The sequence below is a fragment of the Microtus ochrogaster genome, chromosome 16, assembly GCF_000317375.1.
Source record: "Microtus ochrogaster isolate Prairie Vole_2 chromosome 16, MicOch1.0, whole genome shotgun sequence".
In the NCBI taxonomy this organism is placed as follows: domain Eukaryota; kingdom Metazoa; phylum Chordata; class Mammalia; order Rodentia; family Cricetidae; genus Microtus; species Microtus ochrogaster.
In genome coordinates, this window is record NC_022018.1 from 7,558,072 (window position 1) to 7,574,699 (window position 16,628).

Genomic DNA, 16,628 nt, shown 5'->3' on the forward strand with positions numbered 1-16,628 from the left:
TCCACCCGTTCAGCTGTGAGCTGTTTACTTAGATGCTCAGGGTTAAAAGGTAACAGGAACAAAGAGCCGGTCTCAATCTTTTGGAATTTCCATGTTAGGAAAGATGGCAGTGCCTAGGCCTGCATCCACTCTAATAAATATGTCGTTGTACTGTAAGCTAGCATAGCCCTATGAACACATGTACCATGAGCCTGACCTGGGCTAGAGACACCTAGGGGCTTTGTAGGGGTGGCATTGATGCTAAGGCTAAGTTCAGAAAGGCGCGGAGAGTGGGTCCTTTGAAAACTCTCTCTGAAAGTATGGTTAGCACCCACGGAGGGAGGCTCGCAGTCTGTGACAGGAATGGCCAGTGGTGCTGTGGTACCAGCCTTGTGAATAGATAAAACTATAACACACTGGGGCGTGTGGTCAGAAACCCAGTTTTCTTTCTTGTTCACTTTTTCTTAACCATTTTTAGCAGAAGATGGCATTGAACTAACTTCACATTAAATGTTCCTCCAAAAAAGATGTTTTTCTAGTTTTTTTTTTTAGTCTCATAGCTCATAAATTAATCTATAAAATATCAGGCCAAGAACCTGGTGGAATTACTGGCATAATGTTGAATTCTTTCAGAATTGCCTTTGGAAGAGCTTCAGAGACTTAGCATTGGAATGTACAAAGTGAAGGCACTGTATAATATAAGAAGACCGTAATAGCCTTTCATCTAATTCAATATTCTTTTTCTAATAATTGACCCTACAGAAATACCCATGTAAGTGGACAGAATATTCCAGGGTGGCTCAGGATCTTTCCATATTTTTGGAGGAATGAAAAATAACGGGAGGGCATCCATCTTCCTCCATGAGAAAATGGTTGATAATTTATGGTGGTGAACCATATTTCAGGCTGCACTGTACACGCTCAGCCACCGGGACTGGCCGCCTTCTGCTCGAACAAACCCCTTTTATATGAACCGATGCTAGCTCTCATCTGTCTGAGCCTCTTAATTCAGGAGCTTGTGCACGTGAGGATTTGCTCATCCTGTAAACAACAAAGTAACCGTGAAGTACTGGTGGTCTAGTTTGCTCTCTGATAAATACCACAATTGAAAGCAACTTGGGGAAGAAGGGGTTTATTTTTGTCCTATGGGTTATAGTTCGTTGTCAAAGGAAGCCGTGGCAGGAACTCAGTGCATGGACTTGAAGCTGATTACCTGCCCCCTCCCAGGCTCTTGGTCAGTCACCTCTTACAGGGCCCAGGCCCAGCTGCCCAGAGCTGACACTTTTCACGGTGGACCCTCCTACACGGGTTAGCAGTCCAGGAAAATGACCCAAAGCCATGCTCACAGACCAACGTGATGGAGGCAGCCCCTCCATTGAGGTTTTCTCTTCCCTGTGTAATGACAACCAAGATTAGCCGTCACAATGTTGTGTAAGACAGTGGTTTTCTAGTCTGGCCCTGGTCCTAGGAGACTCCATTTTACAAGTAGCTGTTGACTGTACTTTGAGGGTGTAAGATGATTCCACCCTTGACTGGGTCCCTAGACATAATCTCTCCAGTGCCCCCTGCGCAGCATGGGCCGGAAGTAGGAAGGGTACCCCTGTGAATTTCCTGTGGTGAACTGAGATTTAGGGTACATTAAGTCATATCACAATAGTTCTGCTGATGATATCCTTCATCTCTGGCAAGAGCAGCAAGGTAGGTGACTGCTAAAGCCCCCCGAAGTCTGTGTTTTAGCAGTACTCTGACTAATTCATTATGCCCCTAAGTCCAAGAAGTATCCATCTGAAGGTTCTGATTTTGCTGTCACCATCTGTTGATCTCTTTATGGTTACGTCAAAATTCAGTTTGATTTCGTTGGAACAAAATGGACAGACTAGCATGTCTAAGACAATTCTTAATACCTTCTTAGTACCTCATAGTTGATTAGCACATACCAATTCTGGTTGGAACCAAAATTAAATTTGGGTCAAATGGACATAGGTGGTTTGAAAGACCTACAGATAAGAGTAATGCCTTTGGGCTGGAGAGATGGCTCAGAGGTTAAGAGCAGTGGCTGCTCTTCCAGAGGTCCTGAGTTCAGTTCCCAGCAGCCACATGGTAGCTCATAACCATCTATAATGAGATCTGGTGCCCTCTTCTAGTGTGTGTGCAGGCATGCAAGCTAAATAAGTTTTAAAAAAAAAAGAGTAATGCCTTTAAGGCCTTAATCACTAGAAAAGACCAAGAGAGGGGCTAGCATGATTTAACTACCTTGTTTAAGCAACAAAAAACAACTCAAACAAGAGGGTTAGTGTTTACAGAGTCCGAAAAGCCTGGAGAGCCATGGCTATGAGAAAGGACACTGCTTCTAAATATGGCCGTACTTTGCATATGTTTATAAATAGCTTAGACAATGAGCCCAATTCCCAGTAACATAATCGGGAGGGGAGCTAGCTGTGACCTGTCATGCCGCCAGAGATTTGATTCTTCCTCTGCCAACTTGCTTTGTAAGGCCTAAAATACTGATTTTCCTTCATCATGGAATCTTAAGTTTATATTTAGTGAGTTATGGAATTTTAATTATTTTGACTCAGGGATCAAAGGTCTAATTACCAGGCTTTGAGCACGCTCTCAGACACCGTCACTTGGGCAGCAGTATTTGAAGTCTAACTTGTTAGGAAGGCTCTCATTTTATTTGATTTCTTGCTGCGTGCTTGAGATTGCTAACGTCAAGGTGTGGTTTTTAACAAAGCAAACTGGCAAGGTCCTTCCCACAGGGAACAGTCTTCCAACCCCTCCTTGAAATTCAAGATGGTTTTGGTAACACTTTGCAGTTGCTGTTTTCTGGAATGTAGTTTAACATTTCTATCTCCACAGTTAGGCAGCTACTCTACCCCTGCATTCATTGACTCCTCTACTGAAAAGGGCTGTAGAGGTCATGCAGCTTGTCCTATTTCTTCTAGCAATCCTCACAGTTTGAAGATGCTACAATCAAGACTTGTTTCTTAAAGATAGGAGCTCCTTGCATAGGATCCTACCAGTAGGATCTCAGAGTGTGGCCTTGAACTCACATCACAGGTCTACCAACAGGATCTCACAGCCTGCCCAGACTGGCCTTGAACTCACCTTCTAGTGCCTAGTGCAAGGATTAGGGGTGTGCAGCCCCACACCTGGCTGGGCTTCCTGCTTTGACTTGGAGACTCTTTTCTTGTTCATCTTTGCCATGCTTTTCTTGTTCTCTGGAGCTTTGTCTAGCTCCTAGGAGTCCGAGCCTGCCCTCCCACATGCTGGATTCCAGGACTGTGCATGTGTGGGATTGTATTCCCTGCTTTGTTTAAGCATTTCACCCTTCTTTCCCAGGCTGAACCTTGTAGGCATGCTGGAAACCACACTGGTCCCCTCTCTCTATAGATATCTCATTCCCACAGTATGAAGTCCCAGTGATAACACTTCTCCTGGTGGGTCTCCGAAATGAGCCATGTGGTTCCTTACTTCAAGTAAGGACATGGGTCCTTCCTTTGTAAAAACCTTCATCTTCAGCCTCTCTCTCTTCCTGTCAGACCGCTTTCCTGATGAGACTTTGCATGTATTGTCTATGTCTATTGTCCAGCTACGTCTTCTGGTCTGCTTAATGATTCTGCATTTTTTGTCTCTGTATAATCATAGATTGACATGGGACTGTGGTTGACTTCTGGAAACATCTCTGATTGTCAGCCAAGCTAGGCAGGAAGATAATCAGAACTGTGGGTAGGACAAGCTTCATGGAGAACACCCACCATGTTTCTCCAGATCACAGCTCTCTGGCCTCTCCTTCCCTGATGTTCAGAGAGAGGTGCTATAACTAAGGGATATGTCCACACCCCTCCCTCTCTCTCTCTCTCTCTCTCTCTCTCTCTCTCTCTCTCTCTCTCTCTCTCACACACACACACACCCCACTGTGTTGTCATGGCAACATTCAGGATTGTTACTTACCTACCCCATTGTCTTAGCACTTTGCACATCCATAACACTGTGCCCCACAGCACTGTGATCACCAGCCTGGGCAAACAAAAGCCATGTCATTAGCCCGGCATGGCAGAGCATACTTGTCCTAGGTACTCGGGAGGGTGAGGTGTGGCTGTCACTTGAAGCCACCCAAAGACCAGCTTCGGCAACATAGAGAACCCCATCTCAAAAATAACAGGAAGCCCATGTCCTGTTTCCACGAGGAATAAGAGAGTATTTTTCTTTCTGATCTTCCTAAAGATGCTCATCTACATATGACCAAAAAAAAAAATCAAAACAGACTTGAATGTACCAATATTTTCTTTTTGATGCCTAGTGAAAAGCCACCTCTGACATTTGATGCTAATTGGAGTTGATTTTTTAATTGAAACCCTAGTTTCCTATTTAGCATGCCAAGATGTTGAAAAAGATTGTGTGTTAAAAATTGGGTTTATTCAGTTCATTGAATGAAGAGTTGCTGTAGCCTGTATTCCTTACAGGGGGTAAATTTTTTTTTTAGTTATAAACTGATTGGCCCATTAGCTCAGGCTTCTTATTAACTAATTCTTATAACTTACATTAGCCCATAATTCTTGTCTGAGTTAGCCACGTGGCTTGGTACCTTTTTTGGTGAGGCAGTCACATCTTGTGTCCTCTGTGTCTGGGTCACCCAGGGAGTAAATTTAATGTCACTCAGAGTCTTAGCCCCTCCTAGTTCTTTTAAGGACCTTCTTAGTCACTTTTAGTGACTGTCTTCACTGTTCCATTGCTGTGAAGAGACACATGACCAAAGCAACTCTTTTTTTTTTATTTTAAGCATTTAATTAGAGGCTTACTTATGGTTTAGAGACTTAATCCATTATCATTGTGGTGGGGAGCATGGCTACAGCCAGGTGTTGTACTGGAGAAGTAGTTGAGAGCTATATCTTTATCTAAAAACAGCAAAGAGAGAGAGAGCACCTAGGCCTGGCATAGACTTTTGCAACCTCAGTGATACACTTCCTCCAACAAGGCCACAACCCCTAATCCTTCTAATCCTTTCAAATAGTGCCACTCTCCGGTGACTCAGCATTCAGATACATGAGCCTGTGGGGGCTAATTTTATTCAAACCACCACAGTGACTTAGTACTTCCGTTTGTTTTTAGAATTAATTTAAATAGTTAAGAGTTCTTCCACTTCAAAGCAATTTGCCCTATGTTTTCCAGATGGCAGTGGTCTGTTTGTATCATGTAGCCGGCTGTTAAAAGCAGTCCTCTGATTCATCCTCACTGTCTTCCTTTGTGAGAGCATTGGGGAAGGGTGGTCTAGCTCACTGGCTTGTGCTGGGCCTGTCTCTATCATGGAAGAAAGGGGGGGGGGACAGTGAAATGGCTTTGTGGGTAAGGGGACTTGCCACAAAGCCAGATGACCTGAGCTTGATCCCCAGAACTAATATGATAGGAGATGACACCCACACATTGTCCTCTGATCCACACACATACAGTGGCACGTATGCATCAACACCCCCACATGTGCACAATAAATGTAGGATTTTTAATTTAAAAAAATAAGAGTAAAGCCGGGCGGTGATGGCGCACGCCTTTAATCCCAGCACTCGGGAGGCAGAGGCAGGCAGATCTCTGTAAGTTCGAGACCAGCCTGGTCTACAGAGCTAGTTCCAGGACAGGCTCCAAAAACCACAGAGAAACTCTGTCTCGAAAAAAAAACAAAAAAAAATAAAATAAAATAAGAGTATCATGAGACATTTCTCTCTCTTTTTCCAGATTGTACTTCTCAATGCAAGCTCGTGGAGAGACTGACAAAGAGAAGCTGCTGTTGCTCTACCAGACAAATGATCAGATAATAAATGGCCTTTTCCCTCTGAACAAGGACCTGGCATTAGAAATGGCAGCGCTTTTAGCTCAGGTAACTTCTGTGTTGTATGGAATAGCATAGGAAAATAGGAAGATGCGAATTTCTTCAGTTAAATGCAGCAAGGCAGGAGCTTCAGCACATTTTTACACTCGCTTTATTATGATTAAGAAGACACTTGAAACTGCTGGCATTATTATTACATTATTTCCTGACCCCCGACAATTGCTGTAGCCTCGGATGAGACACTACATTCTGTAAGGGGAAATGCGTTTCTTAGTTCTTTCAAGAGTGTTGCTTGGGGCATTCAAGGAAGGGATTGAGAGTAGAGAGATGGTCCTGAAGACGGTATGTGCAACTGGCAACCTCTTAGGAACGCCTTTTGGGCAAAGCTAGAACACTTTCTCTTATTTACCTACCATTCCAACTGGAAATAAGTTTGGATTTCTTTAACATATACACACAAATTACAGTGACTCAACCAAAAGAAGTATGTTTTATTCTGAGTGTGGTAAATATCTATCTACCTGTATCTCAGCATTTGGGAAACTGAGGCAGGAAGTCCATGTGTTGAAGGCCAGCCTGGGCTACATTAGCAAGAGTCTATCCCAAAAGGGGGAAAAAAAAGTTTAATTTCCACAAGGTGACTGTGGCATCCTGCTACCTCTACAGAGTGAGCCATCAGGACTTGGTCCTTCTACCCATTCTGCCACCCATGGGTGTCATCCTTATGGTCCTGGAGTTCTGTTAGAGTCCCAGCATGTTCCAGGAGTCAGGGGTGGGGGAAGGGAGGGACTGAGAAGGACATGCCTATCCTGACTTTGAGAAAAACTCATAACCTACATAGACTTTTTCATTTAAGCTCCTGGTTAGACCTTAACCACACCCTCTTCTACCTATGACTGAGACTGGGAAAGTAGGCCCAGCCAGGCACCCGTGTGCTTAGGTCATTTAAGGTCATCATACTCAAGGGAGAAGGCGATTTTAAGATGTAAAACTGAGTCTGCACAGGATAACTAAGGAGGCAGATAACAGCTTCCCTTGGGTCTATGGCTTCTCACCCGACACATCATCCCAGGGCATCCCATCCGTTCTTCATCCCATCCAGCACACTGTGATTCCCAAGTCTCTTCAGTCCAGTGCATGCCTGTTTAATGGGCTCCGTAAATCCAGCCCACTGAAAGCTGCACTGTCATCCTCCCCTTTCTCCACATTGTGCATCTTCATCATGACACCATCGTCTTGGTCCTCCACCCGAGCTTCTGCTCCAGCTAGTCCTCCACCATGGGTTCTTCTCTAGCCATCCCCACGGCCTTTTTCATTCTCTCCCCCTTTCCCACTGGTTGCCTCGTCTTTTCACTTTGAGCTCATACTTGGTCCTCTGCTTGCCACACTCTGTGTTGACTTTCATTCCTGATTCACACCTGCCTCAATCCGCTGCTCCCCAGCCACCTTCTGACCATATGCCTGTCTCTGATGTGGTCTCCCCACAAAGTTATCCTTCACACAGCTGCCAGAGGGTTTTGTCTAGTTATCCATTGCTGCCTGGCAAATGATTTGAAGTTGAGTGTGCTGATGAATGCCTATAATTCATTATCCTAGCAGTTGAGAGGCAAAGGAAAACCTAAGTTACATAGCAAGTTCCAGGACAACCTGTACCACCTACTGAGACCCTGTCGCAAAAAGTGAACAAAACAGAAAAGCACACAGTATAAACAATTTAAAACTCCAAAAGTAATTTGAGCAGATCTGCAGAAGGAATTTAGTCTCTGTTTCCTGTGGCTTCAGTGAGCTTAGCCTGAGGAATAGCTGTGAGGCCATGGGTGAGGGCTGAAATCATTGGGGGCTCACTCACTTGCATGTCTGCCTGCAATGGTGGCTCTCAGTTGAAACTCCTACAGGTACCATTCACTGTATAGCTAATGTATTTCCTTTGTGGAACTATTTGAGCCTCCAACCGGGATGTTGGTTGAGTGGCAAAAGTCGTATTCCAAAAGAGACATGGAGAAGAATTTGCCATTTTCCTTAGATCTGAGACTGGAAGATGGCACAGTGTCACTTGCCCATGGAGAGTTGTTTACACAGCATTAGTACCAGTGAGGTGTTGCCTGAGGTTTTTGTCCTGCTCAGTCCTACAGCCGTTCAGTCCCAAAGAAACACACAGGGGCTTACATTAATTATAAACTGATTGGCCTATTAGCTCAGGCTTCTTATTAACTCTTACATCCTACATCAACCTTGTCTGTGTCAGACACATGGCTTGGTACCTTTTATCAGAGAGGCATTCTCATCTTGTTTCCTCTGCGTCTAGTTGACCACTGCAGACTGAGCCTTCCCTCTTCCCAGAATTCTCCTGTTCTTGTCGCCTCACCTATACTTCCTGCCTGGCTACTGACCAACCAGCATTTTATTAAAACAATACAAGTGACAGGGTACAAGATCATTGTCCCACAGCATTGAGGGAGACAGCAAAAAACCAAATGGCATCCCTTTATTCATATTCAGGGTCATTCATGATCTGCCCCTGCCTCAGTAACTTCAATATCCTTAACTCTGCTTTCCTGGAGCTTGGGTCTCTGCAAAATCCCTCACTTGTGTAAGGTACCTGCTTCCTTTCTAGAATCTACTAATCTTAGTGATGTGTCCAGGTATCGGGAATGGCTCTGTCTCTGTTCAGTCACTTGCTAATTTCCTCTTGCCCTTTAGCGTCCCTCCTTTAAGTCTTTCCTGATAGCTCAGATGGCCATCTGGGGAGTTCCTGTGATGTTTTATACCTGTGCCTTGCAGTCCCTGACCTTGGTGGCTCATGAATACTTGTGGCTCTGCTTTGCATCGTTGACTGGGGCCTCCCCAAGGACCACCACTGTTCTTGTCCCTCCTGCTTAGCTCTTTCCCATAAGCAGTTTTCCCTAATGTTGTAGGAAAAATGGACACTTAGTACCCGAGTTCACTTTTAGGGTATTTTAAGATCATCTGACCGTGAAAGCGTGGGTGCTGCACTCAGTGTTCTTTTTCTACACATGGTAAAGATGGAAGGAAAGGAGGAGAGCCTTGCTTTCTAGATAACCAGAGAGATTCCAGGCTGCTTGCTATTCTAGGGGTCATCTTTCCAGAAGCATAAATTCCCTATGGAAATCACTCTTGTCTTTACTAATATTTATCTTCTTTAGCTTTTTATTTTGTCTTTTTAAAAAACAATTGTTTTTTTGGTTTTTTTTTTTTTTTACTTTATATACCAATCCCAGTTCCCTCTCCCTGCCCTCCACCTGCTCCCCCCACCTTCCCCCACCCCACTGCCCACCAACTCCTCAGAGAGGGTGAGGCCTTCCATTGGGAATCAACAAAGTCTGTCACTTGAGGCAGGACCTAGGTCCTCCCCACTGTATCTAGGCTGAGCAAGGTATCTCCCCATAGGGAATGGGCTCCAAAAGCCAGTTCATGCACTAGGGATGAATACTGGGTCCACATATAGTGTCCCCACATTCTGACCCAGCCACACAATTTTCGCCCACATTCAGAGGGCCTAGTTTAGTCCTGTGCTGGTTCCTCAGCTGTCTGGAGTCAGTGAGCTCCCACTAGCTTGAGTCAGCTGTTTCTGTGGGCTTCCCCATCGTGGTTTTGATTCCTTTGCTCATAATACCACTTCTTCCTTTCTGTAACTGGACTCCAGGAGCTGTGCCCAGTGCTTAGCTGTGGATGTCTGCATCTGCTGCCATCAGTTACTGGATGAAGGTTCTATGATGACAATTAAGGTAGTCATCAATCTGCTTACAGGGGAAGGGCAGTTAAGGCACCCTCTCCACTACTGCTTAGATTTTTATCTTGATAGAGGAAACCATTATGGGGTTAGCTAGAAACTTGGCACTAGGGAAATTCCCAGGAATCCACAAGGATGACCCCCAACTAAGAATTTAATTTTGTCTTTAAAAAGAAAAAGAAAACCTTCTCTGAGAAAAATTAAATTTGTATTAAATTTTATTAAAATAAAATTAAGAAAAATAAAATTTTTGAGATTTTATGTGTATGAGGTTTTTCCTGAATGTTCTATCTGTGTATAGTGCCGTATGCATATCGTGTCCTAGGAGGCAAGAAAAGGATGTCAGAGAGGCCTGCTGTTACAGATGGTTGTGTGTTGACAGAGGTTTCTGGCCCACACAGTCCTTCAGTCATCCAGTCCCATAGAAACACACAGAGGTCTACATTAATCATAAACTCATTAGCCTAATATTTCAGGCTTCTTATTAACTCTTATAACTTATGTTAGCCCATAATCTTGTCTGTGTTAGCCACGTGACTTGGTACCGTTTTTGGCGAGGCAGTCACATCTTGCTTCTGACGACTGCAGACTGAAACTTCCCTCTTCCCAGAATTCTTGTTGCCCTGCCTCTACTTCCTGCCTGGCTACAAAATTGATTGAGTCTACAAGGGAAACAGAGCCAGGCGGTGATGGCTCACACCTTTAACCCAGCACTAGAGAGGTGGAGACAGGAAGAGATCTGACTGGGCAGAGAGAAGAATATAAGGGGGGGAGGGGAGAGAGACCGGAGCTCAGCATTCCGTCAGAGGAATTGTAAAGACAGGATACCCCAGACAGGATACCCCATTTGGTCTGAGAATTTCATAGTTGTAAGAACTAGTGACTGGCCGCTCTGCTTCTCTGATCTTTCAGTTTTCACCCCCAGTATCTGACTCCAGGTTTTTATTATTAAGACCAATTAGAATTCGCGCTGCAGAGGAGAGCAGGGACTGAAAGGCTGTATTCCAGAGAGTAATCAGCTAATAAATAGGAAGAGTTGGTGAGAACACAAACATTCACAGAGAAATTCTAGGGGAAAGTAATGAGGCTGTGGGGTCCTCACTACCACGATATGCAATAGAGACCCTTAAAGAGTCCAGATTTAAATCGCCAGATTGCTTGGTCGGCTTCGCACCTTTTATCTTCGACTCTCATTTCACCTCATTTACCAGCGGTTAGAATGGACTTTACAATGAAAGACTATCCTGTGTTAACTCGGTAATAAGGCTGTTCTCTTTCAGCAAATATTTACTAAGAGGGTGTTTTAGTTTCTTCTCTGTTGCTGTGATCGGACACTCCAAAGTATTTCAGAGCCCCTTAAGGGGAGGTGGTTTCCCTCGGCTTCCCTCAGTTCACGTTACTGGTCATATCCCACGCGGGCGGAAGAATGCACGCATGCGTCCTTTGCTCTCTGGAACTGCTCGCGGATTTCGCGAGACCACAGTGGCTTTCTCACTGCCCTGGACTGTGAAGTGGAACCAGCTGTGCGCTAAAGTGAACCTTTCTCTCTTAACTTGCCATCATCAGAATCTTCAAGCACGGTACCACAAAAAGAAACTTAGGACAGGAGTTCCGAGTAGGAGTTCCGAGTAGGAGTAATGGCACCGACATGTTTGTCACAAAATTTCTCCTAAATTAGGTTTCAAGTGAAATTTTTGTTTAAAAACAATAGCTCAGACGTATGATCCTAAATTTTCCAGCCACGCAATCGTGACAGGCCGACTTGTGTTAGCTGCGCACAGAGAATGCGAAAGAGCGGTAGAGATTGTCTTTCTGGAGGCTGCTCTCACTGTCCTGTGTCTTCTCTTTTGGGGGCTCTCCCACCAGGTGGAGATTGGGGATTTTGAGAGACCTTTCTCAACTCCAGCCGGGCATGTGACTAACCAGTGCAAAGCAAACCAAAACCTCAAACAAGTCATAGAAAAATTTTACCCTAAAAGGTACAGGGATGGCTGCTCTGAAGAACAGTTGCGGTAAGACGCTATTTTCAGCTCTTTAGTACAATTTTCTGTTTGAATCTTTTAGAATGCTTAATTCCAATGTCCCCTCAAGAGTTTTGTTTTGTTTTTTTTTTTACATATTTTAAGATGTCTTTTAAAACTTTAGAATCTGTTTGTCACCTACAGCATGATGCTTGAAGTATAGAGTGATGACGTAAGCTTATGTGATTTTTTGGGGGGGCAGTCTTGTGTAGCCCAGGCTAGCCTCAAACTTGGTATGTAGCTGAAGATAACCTTAAACTCCCGATTCTCCTGCCTTTCCCTCAAAAATGATGAAATTACAGGCATGTACAACCACTTCCAGTTTTGAAACAACTTTTTAAATAAAAATGACCGTAAATTAGGCCACCGTGTCATCTGATCTTAATCCTGGGTTAGTCATGATCATAAAGAAACTTTTGCCTATATAGTGAAAGTGGCCGCCCCTGGGCTCAGTCTGAGAAGAAATGAACTCAGCATTCCTCCAAATTGTACTGTTTGGACACCACTGAACTTTGAAAACTGAAAACACTCTCAGGAGAAATTGCCTGTCAAACTGACTTACACTTAGGTTTGCTGTTAGCTGTGTAGATAATAAAGATCTACTTGGTAGTTGTGTTGTGTGCTTGAATATCATGGGAGAATTTGGTGAAAATTCTCCAAAGAGGTGAGGGGGGATCAAAGGTTTTGGGAATGGGCTGAAGGGGACTTTGTCTAGGAGGATGACAGCATACTTACGGCTCTGCCTTTGTGTCTTGTTTTTGTCTGTTTTTTTGTTTGTTTGTTTGTTTATTTGGTTTTTTTTTCTTTCTTTCTTTTAGGCAGCTCTACCAGCGACTCTCGACCAGATGGATGGCCCTCCGGGGACACAGTGCAGCTGACTGCGTGCGCATCTATTTGACAGTAGCCAGGAAGTGGCCGTTCTTTGGTGCCAAGTTGTTTTTTGCAAAAGTAAGAAAGAATGGGAAGAAGGGCACAAATAAAAACCTCCGTGAACCTGGCTGACCAGATTTACCCCTGATATGGCATATTTTGGTTTTATTTAAAAATAAGGAAATTCCCCGCAACTTAAAGAAACCAATGAGGAATTCTGGGGGAAGGGAGAACGGGAGGGAAGGTCCCCCGGACACACAGTCATCGGAAGATGAAAGAAAGAGCTAGCTGAACTAACCCTCATTCACTCATTAACTCCACCACTCATTGGCTTAGTTATTAGTGAGCATTTACTGCACCCAGCTCCAGGGACACATGAAGTACAGTCTCCAGTGAGTTCTACCAGACTTTAGGGTGGGTCTCAGCTTAGCCCTGTGCTGCAACAGGCCTGTAAACAAGGCGCTGTGTGGTTAAGTACCCTTTGAAGAGATCAGAACAGACTGCAGAAACACTGGGCAGAGAGACCCCTGCCTGGGAGGTGGCTGACTCTGGCCCCTAAGGAAAAGCCTATGCTGTCTTTGGCTGGGGAGCATTTTGTTTTTGAATTCCCAGTACTGGGCATTAAATCAAGCACCTCTAGCATACTGAGAACAGGTTCTCACCTCCAGCCATTCCTCCAGCCCCACACCATGCCCTTTAATTCCTTTTCTTTTCCTTAAATGGTACCCCCTGGGACTCCCTTTGGCTCCAAAGATGCGTCCATCCTGTCTTGTAGTCTGTTTTCCTCACTAATGCATTGCACACTCTTTGAGAGTGATTCTACCATACTCCGGTGCCCACCGTCAGGGTTTAGAAGCAGTTATCACTGAATAAATACTTGCTGAAGAGCTAAGCCACTCTGGACAAATTGGTCAAACTGCCTGATCTCAGTTTTCTCATCTTTTAATAAACAACATGGACTAGAAAAGTCAAACCCCAGGCATCTCCTTCCTCTGGCTTACTGACTGTTAGGTTAGCAATTGCTTTTACTACTGCAACTAGAAGCCATACCCTGAGATAACAGAGAAATTATACACGCTAGTATCATACATCCGTACAGTATACTTGCAGAGAGTTAAAGGTTTTTGTTATTCTTGCTTGTATAAACAGTAAGCCTGGCGTGGTGGAACCCTCCTATAGTCCCAGCTACTGAAGAGACCGAGGCAGTCTTGGGCCTACTAATTAGAGACCAACCTAGCCCCTGTCTAAAAAGAGATGAATAATTGGTCATTACACTTGAAATGTGAACCTTTTTACAATGAATTTAATTCCAATGTCAGCGCCCTTGGTATGTTTTTCTGTGTCATTATTTGCTAATGACACTCTGTTTGATGTCCCAGGACCGGCATTTGTCTGTCTGTAGAACAGGAAGCCACTTCCCTTGCCTTTGTTGTCATCATCATCACCATTATTATCATTGTTATTATTTTAGTATGGGAAAAATACACAACATGAAATTGCCGGCATGCCAGTCTTAACTGGATGGTGCTCTGGCATCAAGTTGTTGATCACTACATCACACCTGCCCATCCTCCAGAGCTTGTTTTATCTTCTAGCCGCCACTCTGGCTCCATGAGAAACACTTACCTTCCCATACCATCCCCCTTGGCATCCTCGAGGGCCACCTTCTGTTTCTGAGAGTGCGTGTAACTCTGGGGAACACGTGCGCCCCATCATTTGTTGTACTTAGGTAATGTCTTCAAGACGCGCCTGGGCTGCAGCGTGTGTCAGATTTCCCTTTCTCTTCGAGGACTGACTGTTATTCCCTCACATACCTGCACTCAGGTACCACACTTGTTTTTATCCATTTGTCGGATGTTCATCAAGAGGAACTCACCGTCCTCCAATACAATCCACCATGAGCCTTGTGATGTATGGTCTGGGGATTAGACCCAGGCTTTAGCACTCCACGCCAAGCACATGCCCAGCCCTGGTACTTTCTGACGCTGGCATTTGAAACCACCCTCAGTAGAGACAGCGGTAACCCTATAGTTGAGATTTTCTGAACCTTCAAACTTGAGATTTATTGTCTACAATGTAAGATTCAGCCTCCCTCCTTGTCTGGAGGCTTGGCAGCTTCTCTAAGACTTAAGAGAAGTATGTTTTTGTTAGAATTTTGGTTGTTAGAAATCAATGCCTGTGAAAGAGTTGTTTGGTTTCAGGGTTTTTGTTTTTGTTTTTTGTTTTGTTTGTTTGTTTTTGAGACAGGGTTTCTCTGAACTCATAGAGATCCACCTTCCTCTGCCTCCCGAGCGCTGGGATTAAAAGCGTGCGCCACCACTCACGGCAAGAGATTGTTTTTACTTAAAAAAATTTCATTGTTTTGGCCTTCAAAAAATTTTCTGAGAAATTCCAGTACTTCTTGTACCTATCAATCATATAATCTTCTTCTTTTCTTTTCTTTTTTTCTTTTTGACTGTCAGGGAAGTATGCGCAGGTCACCACAGTCCCTCAGTCACCTTAGAAAGCTCAGCAGTGTGTTTTGTTTCCTGAGGAGTGTGGTCATCACAGAAACCCTAAAACCTTTGACAACTATTACATTTGTGAAACAAAAACAAGATGTAAAAAATTGTATTCCTAGTCGGGCACACGCCTTTAATCCCAGCACTCAAGAGACAGAGGCAGGCGGATCTCTGCAAGTTCAAGACCAGCCTTGTCTGCAGAGCGAGTTCCAGGACAGGCTCCAAAGCTTCAGAAAAAGAAAAAAAAAATTAGCATTCCTGTGTGAAAGATAAGAAAACTGAGACTTGGTGGTATAAGAAGTTTGTCCAAATGCACACGTTACCAAATAAAGATTAGAGCCTGCAAGTCAGGTGGTCTAGGACAAATCCATAACTCACTTCAGTATACCACACTGCCTCATCTATTAAAAGGATTTTTTAGCACATTTTTTGTTGGATTTGTTTAATGGCAGATCTTATATGCCTTTAGACTGAAAAATATGGCTGTAATTTTGATTAGCACCTATAATTCAGCGCATTTTCACTTCTCCACAGCCTATAGCTCCGTCGTCATCTGGCAATACTTTTGTGTGGCTGGCTATCCACGAAAATGGATTGAGCATCTTAGAGTACACCTCCATGGTAAGGTTAAACCCTGGTATCCATAATTAAATCTTCCATTTCCGTTGCTCAGGGAATGGTAAGCGGGAGGTTCTGAGATTCTGAATTGCTGTTTCTGATTTTCCCTTGAGCTTAGAAGACAATTCTCCCTGACGCTGTAGCGGTCACGTTACAGGTACAATCATGTTACAATCCAGTGTTTTCGAACAGGTGAGACAGGTCGAGTGTGTGTGTGTGTGTGTGTGTGTGTGTGTGTGTGTGTGTGTGTGTGTAAACTCAAGTGGAGGTCAGAGCACAACTTGCTGGAATCAGCTCTTTTCTTCCACCATGTGGGGTCCGAAGGATCAAACCCAGGTGGTTAGCCTTGACAGCATGCACCCTTCCTGCTACATCACCAGCCCTCCACAGGTTTTTTCCTATATAAAATAAGAATGTTTAAGATATTAAAAAGTAGAAACTTTGCCTAAGTTAAATTTCAGGCTCACTGAAGTTTCTATAGCATAATTTGTATAGTTTTCCACAATGTCACCAGTTTAGCTTACAATAAGGTTACATATCGACTAAAACATAGAGCATATAATTAAAATGAACTTGAGCTGGACAGTGTGGCACATGTTAGTCCCAGCACTGAAGACACTGAGACAGGAAGGTTGCGAGTTCAAGGCTAGTCTAGGCTACGTAGCAAGATCTTTTCTCAAAATTTCAAAATATGTATTTAAAAAAATCAAAGTATTCCTTTTCTGTTCATTTATCTATGTGAAGTTATCTTTTTCTACCATAGTTATAGGCTATTTGGTAATTTCCGTTATTGTACTGGGACCTCACAAACGCCTGGCCACTGAGCTATGCATCCAACCATAAATGTCTCAGTTTGGTGGGTTATAACTGCTGCTTTAAATATATTGTGGGAGACCCTTACCTGTGGCAATAGAGAGAGAGAGAGCACAGAAGTTTTCTGGGTTTTTTTTTTTATTTTGATCTTTTTTTTCCCTTTTCCTTTCCTCCCTCCAACCCCTCCCATGCACACACACAGTCTTTCAAATTCATGGCCTCTGGCTTTTTTTCTTCCACTGTTGTTGTTG

The 16,628-nt window shown here is 43.9% G+C and overlaps 1 protein-coding gene across 2 annotated transcripts in view; it reads left to right on the forward strand.

Annotated features, from left to right (window-relative positions):
- The window catches only part of Plekhh2 (pleckstrin homology, MyTH4 and FERM domain containing H2), a 110,776-nt gene that overhangs the window by 89,081 nt on the left and 5,067 nt on the right, over nt 1–16,628 (forward strand). For both annotated transcript variants that reach the window (XR_003377581.1, XM_005354681.3), the window contains 4 exons: nt 5,710–5,851; nt 11,421–11,566; nt 12,394–12,523; nt 15,481–15,567. Coding sequence is in view for 1 of the 2 variants with exons in the window: in XM_005354681.3 (XP_005354738.1) it covers nt 5,710–5,851; nt 11,421–11,566; nt 12,394–12,523; nt 15,481–15,567 (505 nt within the window). In the remaining variant the exon portion in view is untranslated. The remainder of the gene's footprint in view (nt 1–5,709; nt 5,852–11,420; nt 11,567–12,393; nt 12,524–15,480; nt 15,568–16,628) is intronic.